The following is a 22,188-nucleotide window of genomic DNA, read 5'->3' as shown; positions in this document are numbered from 1 at the left end:
ACCATCCATTACAGCGACCCACTTGTAACCTACCGTACAGCAGAGCGACATCCACTTATCCACCTTTTTTTTTCTTGACTCACATTTAATATTTTTACACCAACCACCCTAAAAAAATTTTCACTGCTCTCCAAAAGGTGAATTCATAGGTTAGGTTAATATTATATAACCCTGTATCACCCCTGAACTAATTAATAATTGTACTTATATTACATATCAATATATGCATTACATTAATTAGAAAATATTATATAATAATACATTATATTCTAAATGTTAAGTATTAAATGTAATATTTTCAACAATAATCTAAACTAAAAATTTAATTTAATGATATTAATTTAAAAAAAAATTCATGTGATACCAGTTTGTACTTTGTATGCACTAACCTGTAGTTATTGAAAATTTCAAGATAATTTCTTATTTCTTACTTATTTTAACGGTTTAAAGTCAATTGTGAAAATTGAGTGAATATAATAAAATTAATTAATGTGGATACATTATTAATATAACCATGAACCATGATCCTCATGAGAAAAAAAGTTAACCAGCTCCAACTTAGTAAATTTGAATATTTTTTTATTGAAATAATTGGAATTCTTTTAAAATAAAAGTAAATACCTAATAATTTTATTGTTGATACATAATTACCTAATATATTTTTATGATTCAATATCTTATTGTATAAAAGTTAAAATAGGTAGGTAATATATTTAAAAGAAAACAGAGACGGGAGCAAATTCAATTTAATGCATAATATAAACAAAAGTTAGGTATTTTGTATTTTAGACACATAAGTTATAACTAGTGCTAGGATTTATATGTAATTAAAAACCAAAATTAAGTACATTTATATGTAATTAAAATGGCCAAAATCTGTAGTATAAAATAAAAAAAAGGTGGGCAAGTGGATGTCGCTCTGCTGTACTGTAGGTTACAAGTGGGTCACTGTATAATGTATGGTATTAAATTTGAATTCAATGATATATCATTGTATAAGAAAAACGATTCTGAGTGGAGATGATATGTCAGTCTAGGTATAAGACATATTATACACTTATCTATGGTATTAAAAAAAAAATTGACCTATAATAAATTCCAAATTAATCATATCACAATATCCATTAGGTACATATAACGCGTTATACATCAACAACAAACCGTGATACTATCATCATAATATATCGATGAAAATATTACAAATTAGAAGTTTCAAGTGCCCACGAATAATATTATACAATCACAACAAAATAACTAAAATAGTTATTCTAGGTTTTTATGTAATTTCGTCCAAATTTGAACTTAAAATGACTATACAAATAAACTGTGCTTGTGTATTTTTTAGATTTTTTGGTAACCGAATTATCTATTTACATGGAATCTTGTTTTAAATTTTCAATCCTTAGCTATAAAAACTGAACATTTTATAATTTATTAATTACAATGGTTGATAATTTTCGAGATTTTGATAAATTCTGTCCAAATTTGATCTTTAAATGCTTATAAAAAAAAACTGTGCCTATGTATTTTCAATATTTTTCAACTGCTATTGTAAAAATATATCAGGAGTCTTGTATTAAATTTTTACACTTTTTGGCCCAACAGATAAAACTTTATTGATATTTATAGAAAAAAAAACTAAAAAAATTGAAAACTGAAAATGCCCGTAAACAGCTCAAAAAGTGTCAAAATATTTTCAAAATTGTATGGTGTATAGGAAATGCTAATATAAACATTCAGTGAAATTTTCATGTATCAACAGTTATTCGTTTTTGAATTACAAGAAAATAAGGAAATCGGTACATGAGAAATCGAGTGAATATCTAATGTTGTAAAAATATGAATTTAAAACGCTCATAAAAATTTAATTTGACTTTCTTGTAGAAATTTTTTTTTTGATAAAGTTAGACAAACTTATGAGGAATCTTGTATTAGATTTTAAAATCTTAGATTTAAAAAGAAAATTTTTTATGAATTTCTAACTCAAAATAATTTGCAAATTTTCGTGATTTTTCCGTATTTTTTCAAGATTTGAACTTTAAACGTGTATAAAAAAAAACTGTGACTAAGGATTTTTAATTTTTTTCATCTGCCTTTGAAACAATAACCTAGGAGCCTTCTATTAAATTTTCAAGCTTTTTTACCCAACAAATAAAATTTTATTGATATTTATAGAAAAAAAATTTAAAAAAACTGAAAACTGACAATGTCCGTAAACAGTTCAAAAAAAGTCAAATTATTTTCAAAATTGTATTGTGTATAGAAAATGCAAATATAAACAACCAGTGAAAATTTCATGCATCTACGGTCATTTGTTTTAGAGTTACACCAATAACCAAAATCGATTTTGTTAAAAATCGATTTTGCGTAAAAATTCCCGTTTTTCCTTAATTTTTCTTTTGTTTTTCACATCGCTTTTGAAAACTACTGGGAAATTAAAATTTTGACCTCCCCAATGCACCAACGATATTCACTTTCCCATCGAACAAGATACTGAAGTCGAAAATCGAAGCATTATTTCGACTACTTATCGTGTACACAGACACAAAAATAAAAAAATAAAAAAAAAAATAAAAAAAAAAAAAAATAAAAAAAAAAACACACATCATTGTAAAATCAATACATTCATCGTTTCACTCAGAATCTAATATGTAATAAGAAAAATTTAAAAATATGTTAACGTGTTAAATTAAAATACAATTCTAAATCATTTTTGAATAATGCAATTCATTGTTTTTAATTTATAATCAATACTACTACTACTAAACCACCAAAATAGTCAAAATGTACGAAATATGTAAAATTAAAGCAGACATTTTACAAATTATGAAAAAATATGTAAAATTATATATGTTTATTGCAAAACATGTGAAACGAATCTATCATTTGCAATAAATAATTTATCATGTTTTAGTAAAAATATGTATTTACATACAAATCCCAGCCCTAGGTTTAACTGATAAGTAGTTCCTGGACTTATAAGCAATAAAAATCTATAAAATATGTAGATTCATATTATAATTATTTAAAAAATATGCAATATTATTATGTTTTTTAATAATTGTATTAAACTACGATTTTGACCAAAAATATTAAACCGTCTACCTAAATAGTGATGAACTGATAAGTAATGAAGACATTAAGTTACTTATATATTTAAAAAAATCCCTTTAAATTAGGTATCATAATATTTCTGTAAATTTTGAAATTAATTGTAATACTTTACCACTATTTTGGGTAAAAAGTAAAAACAACATAATATTTTGTTAATAGAACACTTATAAGTACTTACTTAAATGTAGTGAAAAAAAGATTTTATATCTTGCGTTCGTCCTGCACCATTTTTAATGTTATTCAATTTACAAGCCTTTAAGTGCTTGTTCCAATTCCATAAGTTCATTGATGCCTTAATTTTACCACTCGCACATTTTGTTTCATTTTCATCCATAACATATATTTTAAATGTTTACGTTTTAACTTTAAAAAAACACAAGTTTATTCACTGTAAGTTGCAACTGCCAATACTGCAGTAAAACTAAACAGTATTATTATAAACTTCAAAATGTATAAAAATTGGGTACTACCGTGGTATCTCGACTACTTTAGGTTCACAACCGTGTTATCTCGACTACCAAAATATTTCCAAGACTACCTATTATATGATCAACCGTGTTATTTCGACTACCGCAATAAAAATATATAAAATATATAGGTTAAATTTTTAAACACGATAAAATGGCATAAAAATGTGTATAGAAAAAATTGTAATAATATAATATAAAAAATAAATAAAAAATATTGTAGTTAATGATTTTTTCGAGGAGGAAAGCAGGTATTAATATCCATTAAAATCTTATTAAACGGTGGATCGTTACCAAGGTTTTGTCGCCAAACAAATTCAGTCAGGGATGAATCTAGATGATGGCGAGCTGTTCCCCTATACAAATTTCAGTTATTTCGTAATTCATTTTTATATTTAAATACGGATACAAATTCAACCATTTGGGAAGATTTTTAATACATTTACTTGAATACTTATTATTATAAAAAAAAATATCGTCAGATATACGTAAATAATACAAAATAAAACAAACACTTTATAAAAAAAAAAAAATTCATAAACAATGGTTAAATATTCGAATAGATAAAGAAATTAAAGGGTAAATGATTAAAAAAAAGGTTGACAAATTACATTTAATATTTTTAAGGTAAATTTCAAAGCCTGATATTATTATATTATCGCGATACCGATTTCCAACTATGGCTAAAAACTTGTGTACATTTTCTGTCGTTTTATTTTTTTATACCCTTCGCATTACTTACACATAAATTCTATTGTCTTGAGTTCTTCCTTCGATATTTACCGTGCACCTATGTATTTGGCAACGTTGCTTAGAAGTTAAAATAATTTAGCGCGCGCAATCGTACGCCTGAAAAGGCACCGCTGATAAGGACCGCGCGCAATTGTATTTCACCCATATTACAATGCTATTTGTGGCTATGACACAACTTAATAATGCTCTTGTCGCCATCATTTTTATTTATTCCGTCCAACATTCCAACATCACTACAAATATATCAGTATAACGACGGTTACATCTAAACTAAAATAAATAATGTTAATCATTACGATATTGTAGAAAATGATATCATAATAGTGGTAGTGATGAGGCACGAAAATAAAAATATAATATATTATGATATATTTATTATTAAGAAATTTATTTGTAAAAACAAGTTGTAAGTGATCAGTAGTTACAACTATTGAAAAATTACTACCTACATAATTTACGCTTAACTATTTTAAATGGCAATCATATTATTGTATATAAGAAGTAGGCAGCCCAGTAAAAAGAGGTATCGAGAGTGTAGAGTGAATTGACCTATTATGAAATTCGATGGTAAGGACATTTATCAGTGTTTGTATGTGGGTTCTTATAACGATAATTCAGGTTTTAAGTGAATTGTGAGCATTTTAAATTTACGCTATATTATACACGCAAAACTTACTAAAAAATTGAACCATCGTAAAAAGTCTCACATACAAACACAGATAATGTTCTTACCATCGAGTTTCATGATAGGTACGGTTCATTCTAATTTTTAAACTAACGAAGCTAAACGTGATTTGCCGAGCGTACATTTCCTATGTTACGCACTTGTAAGACGGATACAACAAATGCCAGTGTTATGTTTAGTTTTTACAAAGTGCCTCGCAGGATCTATGGACAATATTTTCTTGCGAGTTCAAATTTTTTTTTTCAAAATCAAAATCGGACAGCTTTAACTAACTTTAATTTTGTCAATACTTTAGGTCTTTTCAGCTGAAATTGACGGCAGTAGCGAGGTTTAACGCTTGTTATGCGCCAATACCTATTGTTGTGATTTAGATTTAAATTAATTTGATAACAGCAGCGCCATCTACTGCTGCTAAGTTATATCTATATTTTACGCGGGCGCTAAGTATTCGTTTTCACAGCTGTTCAATTTCCTAGCTAGATAGCGCTGCCATATACGATATTCAATAAGGGGTGAGATGGTCGCTAAGCAATCAGGTTACTGGGACGTAGGTATTTTATTCAGGGGATTCAGCCGTCCCACGAATGTTTGGGCTAGTTGTGCTAATAAATATGAAAAATAGATTTTTTGTATTACCAATTAAGTTTAATCCAAAATGGTGTGTAATGTATACAATATTATCTTATGCACTACAAATCAACAAAATTATTAATAATACAAGGCTCCCGCCTATAGCTATTTCGAATGAATTACATAAAACATTCTAGACATTTGCTAAACTAGACCGGTTTAAAATTATCACACATTATCCCGCACCGAGATAATGAATCCATGTAAATTTTATGGTCGAAACATCCTGGTGCATTATTTTTTACACAGGCTTAGTCGAGCGAATTTGTAGAATAAAATTTATAAAAAGGAAAACTTAATGCTCTTTTTTTATTAATTTTAAATTCGAATTTAGACGTCTTATTATGGAATTTGGATTTTGTATGATATTAATATTGTATTCACCATTTTATAGAATATTACAAACAGTGTGTGTGTGTGGGGGGGGGGGGAGGGTCAATGTTGGCATATTTTGCCCCCGTGGCCCTGTCTGATTTTAAAATCAGCCTGGTGGGCACGGTTGTTTTGCCATTTAACCATTATTATATATTTTTATTAAAGCAAAAACATACCTATTTTTATAACGTCCCACTAAGAAGTTATTGTCACAATGATAAATTGGTGGTTAATAATTAATAGTTGGAATATATTTATATTTAGACGCATGCAGGGACGAGCATAATATTATCTATGTACCTAAGTATTGTTATGTACTCCGTAGGTTACGTCGGTAGAATATATATGAAACTTAAACTTGATTTAGTAGCCCCTGATTGTACCATGTTGGACATAATAGGGTCCATTAAATGCTATTCAACCATTATTCCATTCAATTTTTCATGCAACCCGGCATATTATCAACCATTGTGTGACACACTAAGTGTTGTATTATATAAGTTCAAAAAAACGTTTATAAGATGTACGTACCTACAAAAACCTACCTACATTAAAAAATGGAAATAATTACATAGACACGATTTTATTTAAAAAAACATTTGAAAATTCGTCAAAATCACGAAAATTTCCAAATAACTGTTTAGTTAAAGATTTATAAAAATAATATTCAATTTTTAAATGCAGTGTGTATCAAAAGTCTTCACCCGATTTCAAAAATTTATATTTATTTAAAAAATGAATATATACGGGTGAAATAAAGTAAAATATATTCTTAAAAAAGGAAAGTTTTATTAATGAGTCAAGCATTAATGCATGGGTCGCTAACTATATCAGTTCGTAATCGGATGAAGACTTTTGAAACATCCTGTATAATACATACAAGGTTTCTCAGAAGTTAGTAGTTCACACCTACTGTCACCAAGAAATACAAGTACCAAGTACCCACATATAAGATACCTCGGCCACAAACCCAGTGAAACACGATGCAAAACCCCGAAACCACGTCCGCTAAAATGGGCATCAGCTAACTAGTAATCATTATATTACTCAAATAATTTAAACCTGCACTGGTATAGGCAAAATGCCTGGTACAGTATAAATGCCCCAGGGGCAGTCACTCAAGCAAAACAGCAAAGCAAAGCACCAAGAAATCTAAATAATATAATGTAAGTAGGTACATAAATACAGTTTTTTTTAGGCATTTTAAGTTAAATTTTGGAGAAAATTAGATATTTAAACGTTGAATAACGATTTTATTGATTTTCATATAATTTATAAGTTGTGGGTACTTTTAACATAATTTAACTTATACTGTACACAATGACGTTTTGTCGTATTCAAAATTTAACACAATGTTTTCGGCAAACATTAAATCAATCTACCGCATTACTAATAGTAAAATAAATCACTTTAATAGCAATATAATCTATAGATATAAAAATAAGTGTACATTTTGAATAAATTTTATAACTCAAGATCCACCAAACCGATTTCGATAAAAATTTCAGGACATATTGAGATTGATATGTAGATGGTTTTGTGAAGTTTGTACGCTGTGGGCTAAGTGGTTCCGGAGTTATGGCCTCTTAAGTGCACACCTGGCGACATGGTCAAAAACAACAACAATGTCTATACAATTATTTTTATCTATATAATATATAATAACCCATAACAACCATTAAAAAACAAAAATTTCTATCGTAAATCTCAAAATTCCTGTTTGAGTACTTACCGGGGGCTTTGCTTTGCTTTGGGAGGGGTGGCTATGCCGTTTACTATTCCAGGCTTGTGCCTCTACTAGTGGATGGATTTTGGGGTTGATTGGTAGGTTCAGTTATGTTAGTCAGTCCAATTTAATGGGTATGGTTTGAGTAAACGTTTGGTGGTTGGAGGGGAGTGGGTTTTACCTAAGAGGCGGATATGATCGTATTCGGAAAAAGAGTTTTTGTAGAACATTGTTTTTGATTGAGAGCAAATGGAATTTTGAATAGATTTGAAGTTGGCTGATTTTAAAAGGGCCGAGTTTCTAACGATAGTGGGCATACCGGTTATCGTGCGTATGCCGATGTTTTGGACGGATTCAATACGTCTCCAATGGGAGGGGCCGATAAAGGGTGCCCAGGAAGAGCCAGCATATGTAAGTATAGGGGTCACGTAGAGTTTAAGTATGTTAAGTTTTGTTTTCAGCGGAACGGGACTGGTACGGTTAAGTAAGGGGTAAAGCATACCACGGACGCGGGTAGCTTTTTTGGTTACGTCTTGAATGTGTTGGTTGAATGTAAGTTTACGTCCAATCGTGACGCCTAAGTATTTGGCCTGTTTTGACCAGTTAACGGGTTGGTTATCGATGGTTAGAGGTGGAATGTGGGTTGTATTAGAACGCCCGAAGAGGACGCCTACTGTTTTGGTCGGGTTTATTTTGATTCGCCACCTGTGGAACCAGTTGGACGCGAGGTTGAGTTGGTGTTGTAGTTGTATGGTTGCACGTTTGGGGTTTTTGTTACTAGTAAAGAACATCGTGTCGTCAGCGAAGAGTGAGAGGTTGGCTTTAGGAGTCGTTGGAATGTCGTTAATGTACGTCAAGTATAGCGTCGGTGAGAGACAGGAGCCCTGAGGGACTCCTGCGAGTACGTGTCTGGTAGTAGAGAAGGAGTGTTCGATTTTAGTGGTAAAAGTACGGTCGGTGAGATAACCTACCGGGGGTGATCACTTCTCTTTTTAAATTAGCCTATGACACTCACAAAGAATGTGGCTTTCTATTGGTGAAAGAATTTTCGAAATCGGTTCAGTAGTTTCGGAGTTTATCTCGAATCATTTTATATATTAGTATAGATAACAATGAATGTTTGTGTGTAGATTAGACCTCTGTGAAGATAAGCTAATTTAAAAAGTGTTAAATTTGTTTTATTTTTTTATTCATCGGATTTTAGTACGGTTGCGTTAGGCTTTTGTATTAATTGTTTATATTAATCCTCCGTAGGTGGAATTAAGTAAAAATGACTAACTTGGTACAATTTTGATACGTTAGAGTTAAATCATACACTTACGTACAAACAGAACGGGGTCCGTGATCTACCGCAGGTAGATTGCCTACCTGACAATATACAGCTGCGAATCAGAATTTTTATTCCGGGCAACAGAAAAGTTAAGATAAATTTTGAACACCATACACCATACACCGAATATTAAATAACGAATTGAACAAAGTTTGAGTCATATAGAATTGGTACATTTAACGGGCAACGAAGTGCCAGCGGGATCAGCTAGTAATTTATATAAATATTTATATATTATAAAATATACTTAGCAATATAGGCTCAGTCTTCACCCGGACTCGTTTTTCGTATGCAATCATTATTTATCATTGAATTCAAATTTAACAAATACATTTTACTGTGTTAATTTCTCAACAATGACGAGTTATGCACTCGACACCAACAACTGTACAGCAGTGCGGTTATATTTTACTTTTACCCTTTTTTCTTAATAATAATTTTGTTTTTCACAAATTTAGCAGTTTAAAAATCGTAAAATTATATTAATGATTATTTAATTAATACATTAGTAATACAAATATAAAATAATACAGGATTACATTTAACAATGTCGAAATGAGTCAAACAGAATATCAGTTTTAAAAAAATGTATGAATACTCATAGGTAGGCACTACCGCGTTAGAATAGGTACCTATAACGGCAATATGTCAAAACTATTTAAAAACGTCATAAAGTTACGTAATTATAAAAAAATTTTATTTTATTAACAATACACTTTTTGAATATTACTTAAATTTAAAAAATGAATCTTGCCGGTTAATAGATCGCGGTACCCGTACGTTGCCCGTACATAATAATATAGATAATCGTCTTGGGCTCTTGGCATGTCACATACTAAACTCGATTTTCACTCGGTATGTCACATACTAAACGAATACCCAAACACTGACCGTACTTAACTTCCTATTATTTTATTTAATTAAAACAAGAATGTGATTACTATTCTAAAGACGGAGACCACCTAAAGGAAATAAATGCTGTACCGTGATAAAACGCTGCAAACATGCCGATTTTGGAAGGGCCCAGTTCGACTTGGTTGAGACCAAACTCTATACAGATTTCACCAGATGGTCAGAAAACTGTTAATTATTAACGGACATTACAGATTATGTGCTTATGAAATAGATTTCGACTTAAAATCACCGGTGACTCGCGAGTACCATAAATCAAGCAGACGTGCTGAAACAACCATCTATATTTTGCAAACAACGAGTTCCCAAACAAAACTGAGTAGATTATTAAATTCATAATTATATGAAGATTCTGAAAATGTAAGTTTCGATGAAAAAACATGATTTTGTGACCGGAAAATAACAAAATATCGAAGGCAGTCACAACCGTGTAAACAAATTTGGCCGGATTGCGTTTACTAGTCGGTACGGTGCTGGGTATATACAAAATCGTTTTTGCTGTACAACGCATCAACGAGTTCCTAGAACGCCAAGGTCTACCTTTGGACATTACTACTCATTCAAGCAACGTTTTCTCTTCAAGCAGTCATGGCTTCAATGGCAACAGTTCAAGCTGCGTCGTCGGTAGCACCGATCGCCGCCTCAACACCGAAGAAGACGAAAACTCCGACCACCACCAAGGCGGCCGTCGCAGCTCCAGCTCATCCGTCGACCGCCGTAATGGTCCTTGCGGCCATTAAGGAGTTGAAGGAGAAAAAAGGTTCGTCGCTGCCGGCCATCAAGAAATACATGTCCACCAACTACAAAGTGGACTCCACCAAGTTGGCCCCGTTCATACGCAAATTTCTAAAAGCCGCCGTCGTCAAGGGTTCGTTGCTGCAGACCAACGGCACCGGCGCTATGGGACACTTCAAACTTCCCGTCGACGTAAAGAAGAAACCGGCAATCGTCAAGAAGCCAAGCTCTGCTAAGAAACCAGCCGCCAAGTCCTCCAGCGCAACTCCGAAGAAGAGGAAAGTGGCCGCGAAAAAAGCGCCAGCTGCCGCCGAGCCTGTTGCCAAGAAGCCGAAAGTGGCGACAACCGCCGCCAAGCCTAAGAAGTCATTAGTCAAGGCGAAAAAAGTCGTCGTAGCAGTAAAACCGCCAAAAGCAAAAAAAGCAGCAGCAACCGCCGTGAAAAAAACTAAGATCCCCAAGAAGAAGTAAACGTAACGAATGAACGCAAGTAATAAACACAACCTAAATGATAGATTAACGCTCGTACCCTTAAAATGGTCCTTTTCAGGACCCCCAAATTTCCTAGACAAAAAAAATCCTAAAATTCATTTACTTCGTCCTTCGATTGTTTAATATAAATTGAATATGAAATAGGTCACGTTAGATATTTATTATTTTATATATCCACTATTCAGGCTCTACTCATCTGTTAGATGCAGACAGCTGAGAACTAGTTTAATTTGGATTAACTAACCCACGTCAGTGATGGGCAGTAACAAAAAATTAAGTTTTACATGACTGAAATTTTTTTACCATCTTATACAACTATAATATGGTATATTTATTTTTTTATAAATAGGTATAATATTGTTTTGAAAAAACTAAACTTTAATTTTTTCGGTAATGGTTGGTAGTTGGACAGTTTTTTGGATTTTTTCTTGAATACTTTTGCGATTCCGGACCCGTTAACGCCGCCACTCCCGTCATCATCTACACCACTACTCTTTACACGTTGAGCGCTGATGTCGACGCGTCATCGACAACTTATTTATTAAGTATTAACTAAATTTACCTCTCCCAATAAAAACCTGTGTGTCAGTACGCACGCCAGACGTGAAACGGGAATGATAGCGGTGGAAATTAACAAATTTTGTTTAATTTTCGATACAATACAATACTCAACATGATATTATATTAAAATATATTTCGATGTGCGGTAGCAACGTTGTTACCGTATACCATACTTGGTCGTATTTGACCGTACAAATACGGTAATCGCCCGATTACACGTAGCAGTAACTGCAAACTACCGGAGCCCATTTCTTTGCTAAGGGGCGGACCGTGGCAACTATTCGGCCCGGGAAATATATATTTTCGTCATCACGAAATGTAAAAACTTAAATATGGTACCGAATACCAATGATTTAACAACTAATGAAGGTTGAATCCTGTACTCATCTTCAGTTTTATCACGAAACAACTTAAGATTCAATGTGTATATAGTAATTTATCTTCGGTACAGAGTATAATGTTATAATTATTTTCTATAACTGGGTGACAATGGATGAAAAATATTTATGTACCTATAGGCTGACCGTCGACATAACTTTTTAAACTGCTCCCACTTGATTTTTCTTTTCCTTTTTCGTTTCCTTTTCCGGTTAATAGTCGACAATATATTATTATAATATATTAATCGATCGGTATAATAAACGTTAGATTAAGTTATAAATAGAGCGTGGATTTAAGTGAAATAAAAACAAGAAAAATTACTTAAAAATAATACGATTATATACACAAATAGTACAAACCTTAATAAAATACCCAGAAAAACTAATAGTCAATTTAAATGAATTTAAAATAAAATTTAGATAGGTATATTCGTTAAATTTAATGTTATATTAACCGAAATCTAAAATCTTAAACACCAAATATAAACAATTGTTCGCACTCGTGCGTTTTGATTCGAAAATACAAAATACCTATTTATAATTTATATTTAAACCAAATTTATTATAAATATATAGTAATAACAAATTATTTGAGCAGGAGCCTTAATGTAAAAAAATAAAATAACTGGTCAGTAAATGTGTATTACTTTGTTATTTTAAGACAAGTTTACCTCAGAAGCCGAATGCATGTTAAACATTGTTTGTGAATACATTTGTAACTGTCCGCCGCCAAACATAGGAACATAGAGTCCCATAACCGTTTGAAAGTATTGTCAGCATGATAGGTGTCAAAATTAAATGTATTTGTATGCTATAATCAAGAATGTAAACAAATTATTATGCACAGAACACAATAAGTACTAAACTCAAAGATGTATGTGACTCACTTGTTCGATGATAGCTTCAACTAAGACTTTTACTCGTTGGAAATCATTTTGTTCAATAGCTGCATTAATTTCTGATATCATGGTTGTTTTTCGATATATTTTATGCCATCAAATTAAACATATTGTGACGGACATTAATCAAAGGTGGTGCACCGTCGATTGTCCTAGAATCAGGTAATAATTAAATAACTAAATACTTCATTTAATATCGATTGGAAAAATTTGAACCCGTAATCAAATGATTGCTGATTGTAAATTTGATTTTAACGCACCCATATCCTAATAATTAAAAATTTAAATTGACTAGGCAATAATAAAAATTATATTATATCATCGTCCGCTCGTCAATATTATTAAATATGTCAACAGGCACTGCGGAACCGACTTTCGGCTTGGGTATTTCAAAGATTTAACTCATTATTTCGTTAAAGCTGAAGTGCTGAATACGAAATGTCATATTATTTTATTTATTATTGACGTTTAACTCGCACACAACAACCGACTACCAAGCAACTACAACTCGCCTTACTGTGAGTGTGTGTAATTTGTATCATTATTATCATAATTTATCATCACTCGATACTGTTATCATCAGTTATCACCCTTGCTGTTATGGACCGCGGTTCAACCACAGAAAAGATATTACGTCAGCCTCAAAGTGTATTGATCAATACAATATTATACTAAATTCATATAATTACCTATATCAATATTTTTTTAAGACCAAATTGTCCTCGATTCGAGTATGATATACTGTGTTTTCGATAATATTATAATATTGTTTTATATTCGAATTTGTTCTCATGAGTTGTATTACGATTAACTGTCAATGCCTACGAATTACGATTGTATGTCTGGCACTTTGGGGTCTGCATAGTAATCCAAAGTCTCAAATATCCATAATCCGTTCGAAATATAATATAATATTCTGTCAAAGTATATTTATCATTATCATTTTTAAGAATAACTTATGAAAGTAAATATTAAATAATGTAATTCATGGGAAGTTGTGGAGCTATAATAGTTGTTTAGACATTGCGAATTTTTTACATCTGACACCCAAACTCCAAGGTACCTACTTGATTAATTTTCCTACCAAAAAAGTGTCGCGGTTTTTCTACTGTCCCGAAAAAGTCGATTTCAGGGACAAAAAAAAAAATAGATGCGACACCGTTCTGCCGTATACGGCAGTTGTAGTCGTCGAAATGGACGTGTTATATTGGAAATCAACGATAAATCATTGTGCACGAAAAACGATTCCGACCTATCACACTCTGGTATGAATAATGAAATTTAATAGTTAAAAATCTAAAATATTTCGGGAACCGCCTATTAAAACTTCTTATATTAACTTATGAAAGAAATACTAATAATTTGAAAATGCCGATGAGTTTTGTCAACGTTTCAACTTTAAATGCATATAAAAAAAAATCGTTAATTCTTATGTACTAACACATTAAACTCGGAAGCACTTTTGCCAAGTGAAAAAGGTTTATCGATAATATAATTTTAAAAAGAGTCAAAATAGTTATATAATTTATTGAACACATTGCTGAGGTATAGATTTTATTATTTTGCTATTAAAAATACATAGGCAATTCGTAAATCAATATAAATAATGTTATTGTTTTTCGTTCCACTTAACCGGTTAAAATGAGTAATACTTTTCGTAAATATGGTGGCCCTGAAAAGGGCCGTTTTACTTGTTAGACGTGGTCAGAGAGAAATTATTTGGAGCTTGTGTATTTGGTGACGGCTTTGGTACCTTCACTGACTGCATGCTTGGCCAGTTCGCCGGGCAACAAGAGACGGACGGCGGTTTGGATTTCCCGACTGGTGATTGTCGAACGCTTGTTGTAGTGAGCCAAACGACTGGATTCCGAAGCAATACGTTCGAAAAGATCGTTGACGAAACTGTTCATGATGCTCATGGCCTTTGACGAGACACCGGTGTCGGGATGTACTTGTTTCAAGACTTTGTAGATGTAAATTGCGTACGACTCTTTCCTCTTGGGCTTGCGTTTCTTGTCGGACTTGGCGATGTTCTTTTGGGCCTTGCCGGACGACTTTTTCATCGCTTTGCCGCCTGCTGATTTACCTCCTGGTGCCATGTCGATATTGTTGAAATTACTTGTTACCGAACTGAAAGACTCGGTGTGAATGATGGCTAGAACACAGAAAAAATGAGTATATATTACCAAACTAAAGCCATACGTCGATCGTTTATTGGTCAAAAAGCACTAAGTATGACGGACTAAACAGGATTCTACGGTGGTTACTTGATAGTTGAAAACAATAGTTTCTCCACGAAAAAAAATATAAAAATGCCGATTGAAAACCGCATCGTCAAGTAGCAATTGATCGGTAAACGGTGTCAAGTTGCTTCGTCTAACTGGTTCGATCCATCCAATAGCAGAAATGTTTTCCCATTTTTGCCTATATAATGTGCAGAGCAATAATTTTTTTTCATCAGTCAACAGTCGATTTCCATACAAAACAGTCGTCAATTCATCAGTCATGAGCGGAAGAGGCAAAGCAGGAAAAGCGAAAGGAGGCAAGTCCAAGACCAGATCGTCCCGTGCCGGACTCCAGTTCCCGGTCGGTCGTATCCATCGTTTGTTGAGAAAGGGAAATTACGCCGAGCGCGTCGGAGCCGGAGCACCGGTTTACCTGGCCGCAGTCATGGAGTACTTGGCAGCCGAAGTTTTGGAGCTGGCCGGTAACGCCGCCCGTGACAACAAGAAGTCTCGCATCATCCCTAGGCATTTGCAATTGGCCATCAGGAATGACGAGGAGTTGAACAAATTGTTATCCGGAGTGACTATTGCTCAAGGTGGGGTTTTGCCCAACATTCAAGCCGTGCTCTTGCCAAAGAAGACCGAAAAGAAAGCTTAACTATTCCCATTCGACGCGGTTATATAACAAATAAAAAGGCCCTTTTCAGGGCCATCAATTTAATAAATACATTTTTAACCTCCAATTATAAGTTGATCAACATAAATCATACAAATTTGCTTTAAGTTCGTAATATTTTATTCGCCTAGGCAGGTAGGACAAACCGGTCAAATTCGATCAATTTTCCATGAAATTGCTATGAATATCAGTTTATAACGATGGATTAGTTTCAACCAAACTTTCGGTTTTTACAGTATAAACAAACACATGATAAATTATAGTAGGTATATAGTGAATTTCTATCGATTAAATCGGATTTCGAATACTAATATCAGTAATATCAAAATGAAAAAATTATTACCAATTACCAAACAATCGCAACTGTGTAACGTGGATATAATAATGGATTGAAAATATCAATATAACAATATGATTACTTTTTAATGAGCACAAAAATTAGATTTTATATTTTACAATCAATAACAAACATAGTACCTTATGTGGATATTATATTGTTGTTAGTAGTATTAAACTGGGAATGTCACTTGTTCACTTACCGCTTGAAAAACCCTGTACATGACTATTGTACATCATAATGTGTTACCAAGCGTATCAAGATCATGCACTGGTAAAGTTTAGCTGCACACTTTTGAGTGTCTTATGCAAGACTGCTGACGACGCAGAATGATATTTCTAGTTAAACAATCTCATAACTTTCAATTATCATTTTGCCTATACAAACAACACGAAATTATTATATTATATTACAATAAATTATTATAGGAGTAGAATTGCCTATCGATTCAAAAATAGTGGTGTTAAAAAGTAATGGTTAGTTAGCTGTTCACAGCGATTCATGAAGTACCAGTACAGTGGCTAACGTACTACGTAAAAGCGTAGCGATTTGAATACATTGCTACTATTATAGGGCACCACGACGCGAATTCATAGTTTATTCCGACTTCTTACAAATTTTCTCTAAAACTGTTATGAAAGTAGTCGCTGCAATATATTTTGTATAGTTATCCGTTCAACACAGTAGAATTTTTCTATGGATAGACAGTACTTAGTTGTGCACAACGATCAGAAGGAAGCCGTCTTTTATTCCTTTATTTAGATGACACGGATGTGCGCCACACACTATATTAAATAACACCGAGGTAATATTATTTTGAAAAACATCGTTGCCAGTCAGAGTCAGTTATTATGTGTATAGGCTAAGAGTTAAATAGTACGGTTATTATATTGGTGGCCCTGAAAAGGGCCTTTTTAAAAGTGTACGTATGTGGGTGTGTGTGTGTGCGTGGCTTAGCCTCCAAAACCGTAAAGGGTACGGCCTTGACGTTTTAGCGCGTAAACGACGTCCATGGCGGTGACTGTTTTCCTCTTGGCGTGTTCGGTGTACGTCACAGCGTCGCGGATTACGTTTTCCAGGAACACTTTCAAGACGCCACGTGTTTCTTCGTAGATCAAACCGGAGATACGCTTCACTCCTCCACGGCGAGCCAACCGACGAATGGCAGGTTTGGTTATTCCTTGGATGTTATCACGCAACACTTTACGATGACGTTTGGCGCCTCCTTTGCCAAGTCCTTTTCCTCCTTTACCGCGTCCCGTCATATTTAGTTATTGATTGTTGTCGAGTACTAGAGAAACTTGCTGCTCTGCACGCACAACGTAGACTGATGCCGAAAACATGAAAAGTCGTCTGATTTATATGTTTTACGACGCACGCACGGCCAATCAAAATGCTCGATCGGATTTCTCCCACTCATGAATTTACCGCAGTACTCCGACCAATGGTAGCGACGCATACGGTTCCGATTCGTGTATATATACAAGAGTGTTTTTATTTTTTATGTATCATTGTTCATTTGCACTCTGAAGTTTTGTATTGACTATCAAACGGTTACGAGATGGCACGTACCAAGCAAACCGCCCGCAAGTCGACCGGAGGAAAGGCGCCCAGGAAGCAGCTGGCCACTAAAGCCGCACGTAAGAGCGCACCCGCCACCGGAGGAGTGAAGAAGCCACATCGTTACCGACCCGGAACCGTCGCCCTCCGTGAAATCCGTCGTTACCAGAAGAGCACGGAACTGTTGATCCGCAAATTGCCGTTCCAACGTCTGGTGCGTGAGATAGCCCAGGATTTCAAGACCGACCTGCGTTTCCAGAGCTCTGCCGTCATGGCGTTGCAAGAAGCTAGCGAGGCCTACTTGGTAGGACTGTTCGAAGACACCAATCTGTGCGCCATTCACGCCAAGCGTGTCACCATCATGCCAAAGGACATCCAATTGGCTCGTCGCATCCGCGGAGAACGTGCTTAGAATTATTACTATTATTATTATTATTATTACATTAAAAAGGCCCTTTTCAGGGCCACTAAAAACAATATAAATTATTACTAAAATACGCTTCTGCTCTCTCTTACATCGTGTTTCTACGAGCCACAATGAAATTATAATATTAGTTTATTTTCACATCTAATTTACAAGTAAATCAAGTAAATTCGTAGACACCTTTGGATTTTTGATAATTGATAAAAAGTATAATATCAGTAATTACGTTTTTGGTAATTTATTGGATTATACGATTTACGAGTCGCTATATTATTTTAGTGCAATCATTTGACAAGATTTAGTTAAAAAATTTGAGGTAGGTATGATTAATATATAAGGCGCAATCCGTTGTTATCTAATTTTTTCAATATCCCGCGGTATTGCTATGAAAGATGGGGATGTCCGATGTTATGACTCTTTGGTCAAATCGTACTTTTTATCTAACATCATATTATTAAACGTGTAATTCAATGAATATTATTTTTACTAATATAAAGAGGTAAATGGTGCCATCACAAAAAAATAACGAATAGAAAAACACGATAAACATACATTTCGAGTTGTGGCCTTACTAACCTACAGACAGTACTTAATGAAAATAATATATCGTGTCTATGTATTTTTAATATTTTTCAAATGGCATTGTAACAATCTATTGCCTTCCATTACATTTTCCAGCTTTTTTACCCAACAAATAAAATTTGATTGACACTCATAGAATAAAAAACTAAAAAAAATTGGAGATTGAGAATGTCTGTAAGCAGTTCAAATCAAATCGATATTTTTTGAAAATTGTATCGTGTATAGAAAACATTAACCCTTAACTTGGCAAGTGTACATTATTGGTGTGAAAATTATGAAGTTTGGTTATTCTTTATATTTTGAGGCCCCTGAACTCAAAAAAATAAAAATAAAAATTTTAGGACTTAAACTTTTAAAGTTATAAGATGTATCCTGTGAGATACATTGCCATAACCTCATAATATGTACTATGTATCTGGTGAGATACATTGCCATAACCTTATAATATGTACTGTGTATCTTATGAGATACATTGCTATAAACTCGTATTATAAGAGTTGTATCTAGGGAGATACATTACCAAGAACATGTGTATAATATTAGCCGTTGCCAGTAATTCAGGAAATATAAAAAACATTAATTCATAATAGTATATTTAATATTATATAAAATAAAACCATAACATTAACACATTTAAAATACGAATAAACAATTTATTTTTAAATAAATGCATAGGAACTTCCTTTAATGTTATTATTTAATTTAATACTGAGTTTCAATTGAAACAAAACAATAGATAAAAATATGTACAATTATTTTGCATAGTGAAAGTTTTGGAAACAATTTCTCCCTTCCACAAAACAAAGACGGTTTTTAACATTTAAGACATATGACAGAAGTTTGGCCTGATTTGCAATACCTACATCTGCCTTTGGTGGTAAATGCTGGACAATGGTCTATTTTATCTTGTATCACTTCTTGTGGAGGCCTTGGTGCAACCGGTGTTTGAACTTTTTTTACGTTTTGTTTTTCTTTTGTTATCGAAGAAGAAGGACGACCAACTCTTGGCTTATTTTTACAAGCCAATGCAATAGCAATATCTTTTCTAAATTCTTTTAACCTCATCGTGTTTTTTTCACTTTTGCTATCTCTTCTATATAATAACCAGGCATTATTTACAGATAGATCTAACATCTGCGAAAATAATGCCATATACCATTTGTGTGTCTTCATGTTTGTTCGGTAAAGCGCTATAAACATATCTGCAAGATCTACGCCACCCATATGGGTATTATATTCCTCAACTATTTTAGGATAAGGGACAGGCACTTTTTTTTTTCGGTTTTTGAATATCTTTGAATTGTTTGGACGGGTTCTTCACCTGCATAAGAGCTTGCCAAACTAACAATTTTATTGTCCAACCATTTAACAATAATAACTTTATTTTTTTTATCACACTTGCTAAAGAAGGTACCCCGTGGCATTTTACTTAACTTCTTATCGTCTATATCACATCCACGCAAATGTTGTTTTCTTAATGTTCCAAGACTAAGAATACCATATTCTTGTCTTAAATAATGAATAAGCTCCGGTGTTGTAAAAAAATTATCAAAAAAAACCGTACTGAGTGGTTTATTAGGGATAGTTTTACATAATGCAATAACTACTTTTGGTCCTAAACCGAAATAACTATTTTCATAATCGGAGAACTGTACATTCTGGAATGTATTTTCGCCAGAGTATGGGAAAAAATCATACACCATTCCATCGATTCCAGCACGGACAAATAGTTTAAAGCCCCACTTCTTTGGTTTATTTTTCATATATTGCCTACGTGAACCAGCCTTCTTTCCCTTGTATGGCACCATCATTTCATCTATTGAAAATTTGTTTCCTTGAGAAATATTCAAACAGTTAATACGAATTTTTTCAATGAATTCTCTTGCTTTAAAAAATCGATCGGTGTTGTTATCATATTCGTTATTTGTTAAGTGTAAGCATCGCAATATATGTTGATATTTTTTTATTGGCATAATATCTGCGATTGGTCCAAATCTAGTGCCTTGTGCCCAATAATCAATATATGACGGCATTTTAACTATACCCATCCATAATTTAATACTTAAAAAATTTTTCATTTCTTGGGGAATTGTAGAAAGAGGTTTCGAAAATTTTTGGATTGAAAACAAATTAGACTGTTCAACTAACAATTTGATTACCTCATTAGAAAATATTTTCGTAAAGTAATCTAAGGGCGTTAAAATAGTATCGTTAATAATATAGTTTTGTTCAACTGGAACCTCAACACCAAAATTAAATTTTTTTATTGATTTCCAAGTGAAATCTATATGTTTCAACGGCACTTTTTTTTTTGGATGGTGAACAGGAGTGATGACCGGAGTCTCAATAACTGTTTTTTTATGAACTCGAGCTGAACGCCGTGATGATGAACTTACGGGTGTTACAGATAATGATGCTGTTGGAAGAGGTGTTGCAGGACTTGGTACTTGATTTGGAGATGGTAAATGAATACTTATTTCTGAAACAGCTTCATCTCTTAACATCTCAGTTTCTTCTGGTACTATCTGAGCATCAAGTTCTTCAAACACTTCTTCGTTCCAATCCTATATTATTTAATATATTAATAAAAATATAAATATAATTTATTTATTTTATATATTTTCTATAAATAATATATAATATATATTATAATTTTGATTATATATTATTTTCTATAATATAATATATTTATATTTATTTTATATTATTTATATAAAAAATAAATATAATAAAATACAGTAATTAAAAGAAACCTACATCATTTTCATTCTCTTCTTCAAATTTTGCCAAGAGCCTGTCAATCTCTGGTATATGTTGTTCATCTATCTCTGACTCCGAACTAGATCCACTATCTAGCGGAGGTAAGGCCAAAGCCATCATTTTTCTTGTTCTAGAAAACATTTCTAAACACGACGTATTTGTAAAATAATTTATAATATGGATTAGCGCGTTGATTGCAGCTCGAGTGGAAGCGGGCGACTGTCCGGTGCGGTACATATTTGTATTGCACAGCTTTGCTTTGCTTTGCTTTGAAAGGGATGGCTATGCCGTTTACTATTCCAGGCTTATGCCTCTACTAGTGGATGGAAATTAAGAAGAAATGGTTAAATTTATTGTTCTGTCCAAGAGAGTGGGTAGGGTTTCAATTTACGTTTAGTATTTGGGGGAGGGTGTGTTTTACCTAGAAGTCGGATGTGAGTATGATTCGAGAAAGAATTTTTGTAGAACATTGATTTGGTTTGGGAACGAATGGAGGTTTGAATAGATTTGAAATTTGTCGATTTTAGAAGGACCGAATTTCTAACGATAGTGGGCATACGCGTTA

The 22,188-nt window shown here is 33.0% G+C and overlaps 5 protein-coding genes and 1 long non-coding RNA gene across 6 annotated transcripts; 3 read left to right on the top strand and 3 right to left on the bottom strand.

The window, feature by feature from the left end:
- Positions 1 to 10,520: 10,520 nt before the first annotated feature.
- On the top strand, positions 10,521 to 11,276 carry LOC132941283 (histone H1A, sperm-like). The gene has a single exon (XM_061009275.1). It carries the CDS (start codon positions 10,581 to 10,583, stop codon positions 11,196 to 11,198), a length of 618 nt encoding a protein of 205 aa, XP_060865258.1. The 5' UTR covers positions 10,521 to 10,580; the 3' UTR covers positions 11,199 to 11,276.
- Positions 11,277 to 12,831: 1,555 nt separating this feature from the next.
- On the bottom strand, positions 12,832 to 13,566 carry LOC132941691 (uncharacterized). The gene is made up of 3 exons (XR_009664187.1): positions 13,320 to 13,566; positions 13,048 to 13,211; positions 12,832 to 12,971 (listed from the first exon to the last, which is right to left on the bottom strand). It is a non-coding gene; the product is annotated as an uncharacterized LOC132941691 (long non-coding RNA).
- Positions 13,567 to 14,731: 1,165 nt separating this feature from the next.
- On the bottom strand, positions 14,732 to 15,214 carry LOC132942029 (histone H2B-like). Its single transcript, XM_061010313.1, has one exon. It carries the CDS (start codon positions 15,156 to 15,158, stop codon positions 14,775 to 14,777), a length of 384 nt encoding a protein of 127 aa, XP_060866296.1. The 5' UTR covers positions 15,159 to 15,214; the 3' UTR covers positions 14,732 to 14,774.
- Positions 15,215 to 15,507: 293 nt separating this feature from the next.
- On the top strand, positions 15,508 to 15,992 carry LOC132942024 (histone H2A). The gene has a single exon (XM_061010308.1). It carries the CDS (start codon positions 15,565 to 15,567, stop codon positions 15,940 to 15,942), a length of 378 nt encoding a protein of 125 aa, XP_060866291.1. The 5' UTR covers positions 15,508 to 15,564; the 3' UTR covers positions 15,943 to 15,992.
- Positions 15,993 to 17,197: 1,205 nt separating this feature from the next.
- LOC132942038 (histone H4) lies at positions 17,198 to 17,711 on the bottom strand. Its single transcript, XM_061010320.1, has one exon. The coding sequence runs from the start codon at positions 17,560 to 17,562 to the stop codon at positions 17,251 to 17,253; it is 312 nt and encodes a 103-aa protein (XP_060866303.1). The 5' UTR covers positions 17,563 to 17,711; the 3' UTR covers positions 17,198 to 17,250.
- An 83-nt stretch (positions 17,712 to 17,794) lies between these two features.
- On the top strand, positions 17,795 to 18,319 carry LOC132942026 (histone H3). The gene has a single exon (XM_061010310.1). The coding sequence runs from the start codon at positions 17,859 to 17,861 to the stop codon at positions 18,267 to 18,269; it is 411 nt and encodes a 136-aa protein (XP_060866293.1). The 5' UTR covers positions 17,795 to 17,858; the 3' UTR covers positions 18,270 to 18,319.
- Positions 18,320 to 22,188: the final 3,869 nt, after the last annotated feature.

This window comes from Metopolophium dirhodum, chromosome 3 (assembly GCF_019925205.1).
Source record: "Metopolophium dirhodum isolate CAU chromosome 3, ASM1992520v1, whole genome shotgun sequence".
Lineage (NCBI taxonomy): Eukaryota > Metazoa > Arthropoda > Insecta > Hemiptera > Aphididae > Metopolophium > Metopolophium dirhodum.
Note: the sequence above shows the minus strand (reverse complement) of the source record. Positions and strands in the feature narration are given on the sequence as shown.

Bases quoted from the DNA above. Each gene is read 5' to 3' on its own strand.
- LOC132941283 (XM_061009275.1), top strand. From the start codon at position 10,581: ATGGCTTCAATGGCAACAGTTCAAGCTGCGTCGTCGGTAGCACCGATC.
- LOC132942038 (XM_061010320.1), bottom strand. From the start codon at position 17,562: ATGACGGGACGCGGTAAAGGAGGAAAAGGACTTGGCAAAGGAGGCGCC.
- LOC132942029 (XM_061010313.1), bottom strand. From the start codon at position 15,158: ATGGCACCAGGAGGTAAATCAGCAGGCGGCAAAGCGATGAAAAAGTCG.
- LOC132942026 (XM_061010310.1), top strand. From the start codon at position 17,859: ATGGCACGTACCAAGCAAACCGCCCGCAAGTCGACCGGAGGAAAGGCG.
- LOC132942024 (XM_061010308.1), top strand. From the start codon at position 15,565: ATGAGCGGAAGAGGCAAAGCAGGAAAAGCGAAAGGAGGCAAGTCCAAG.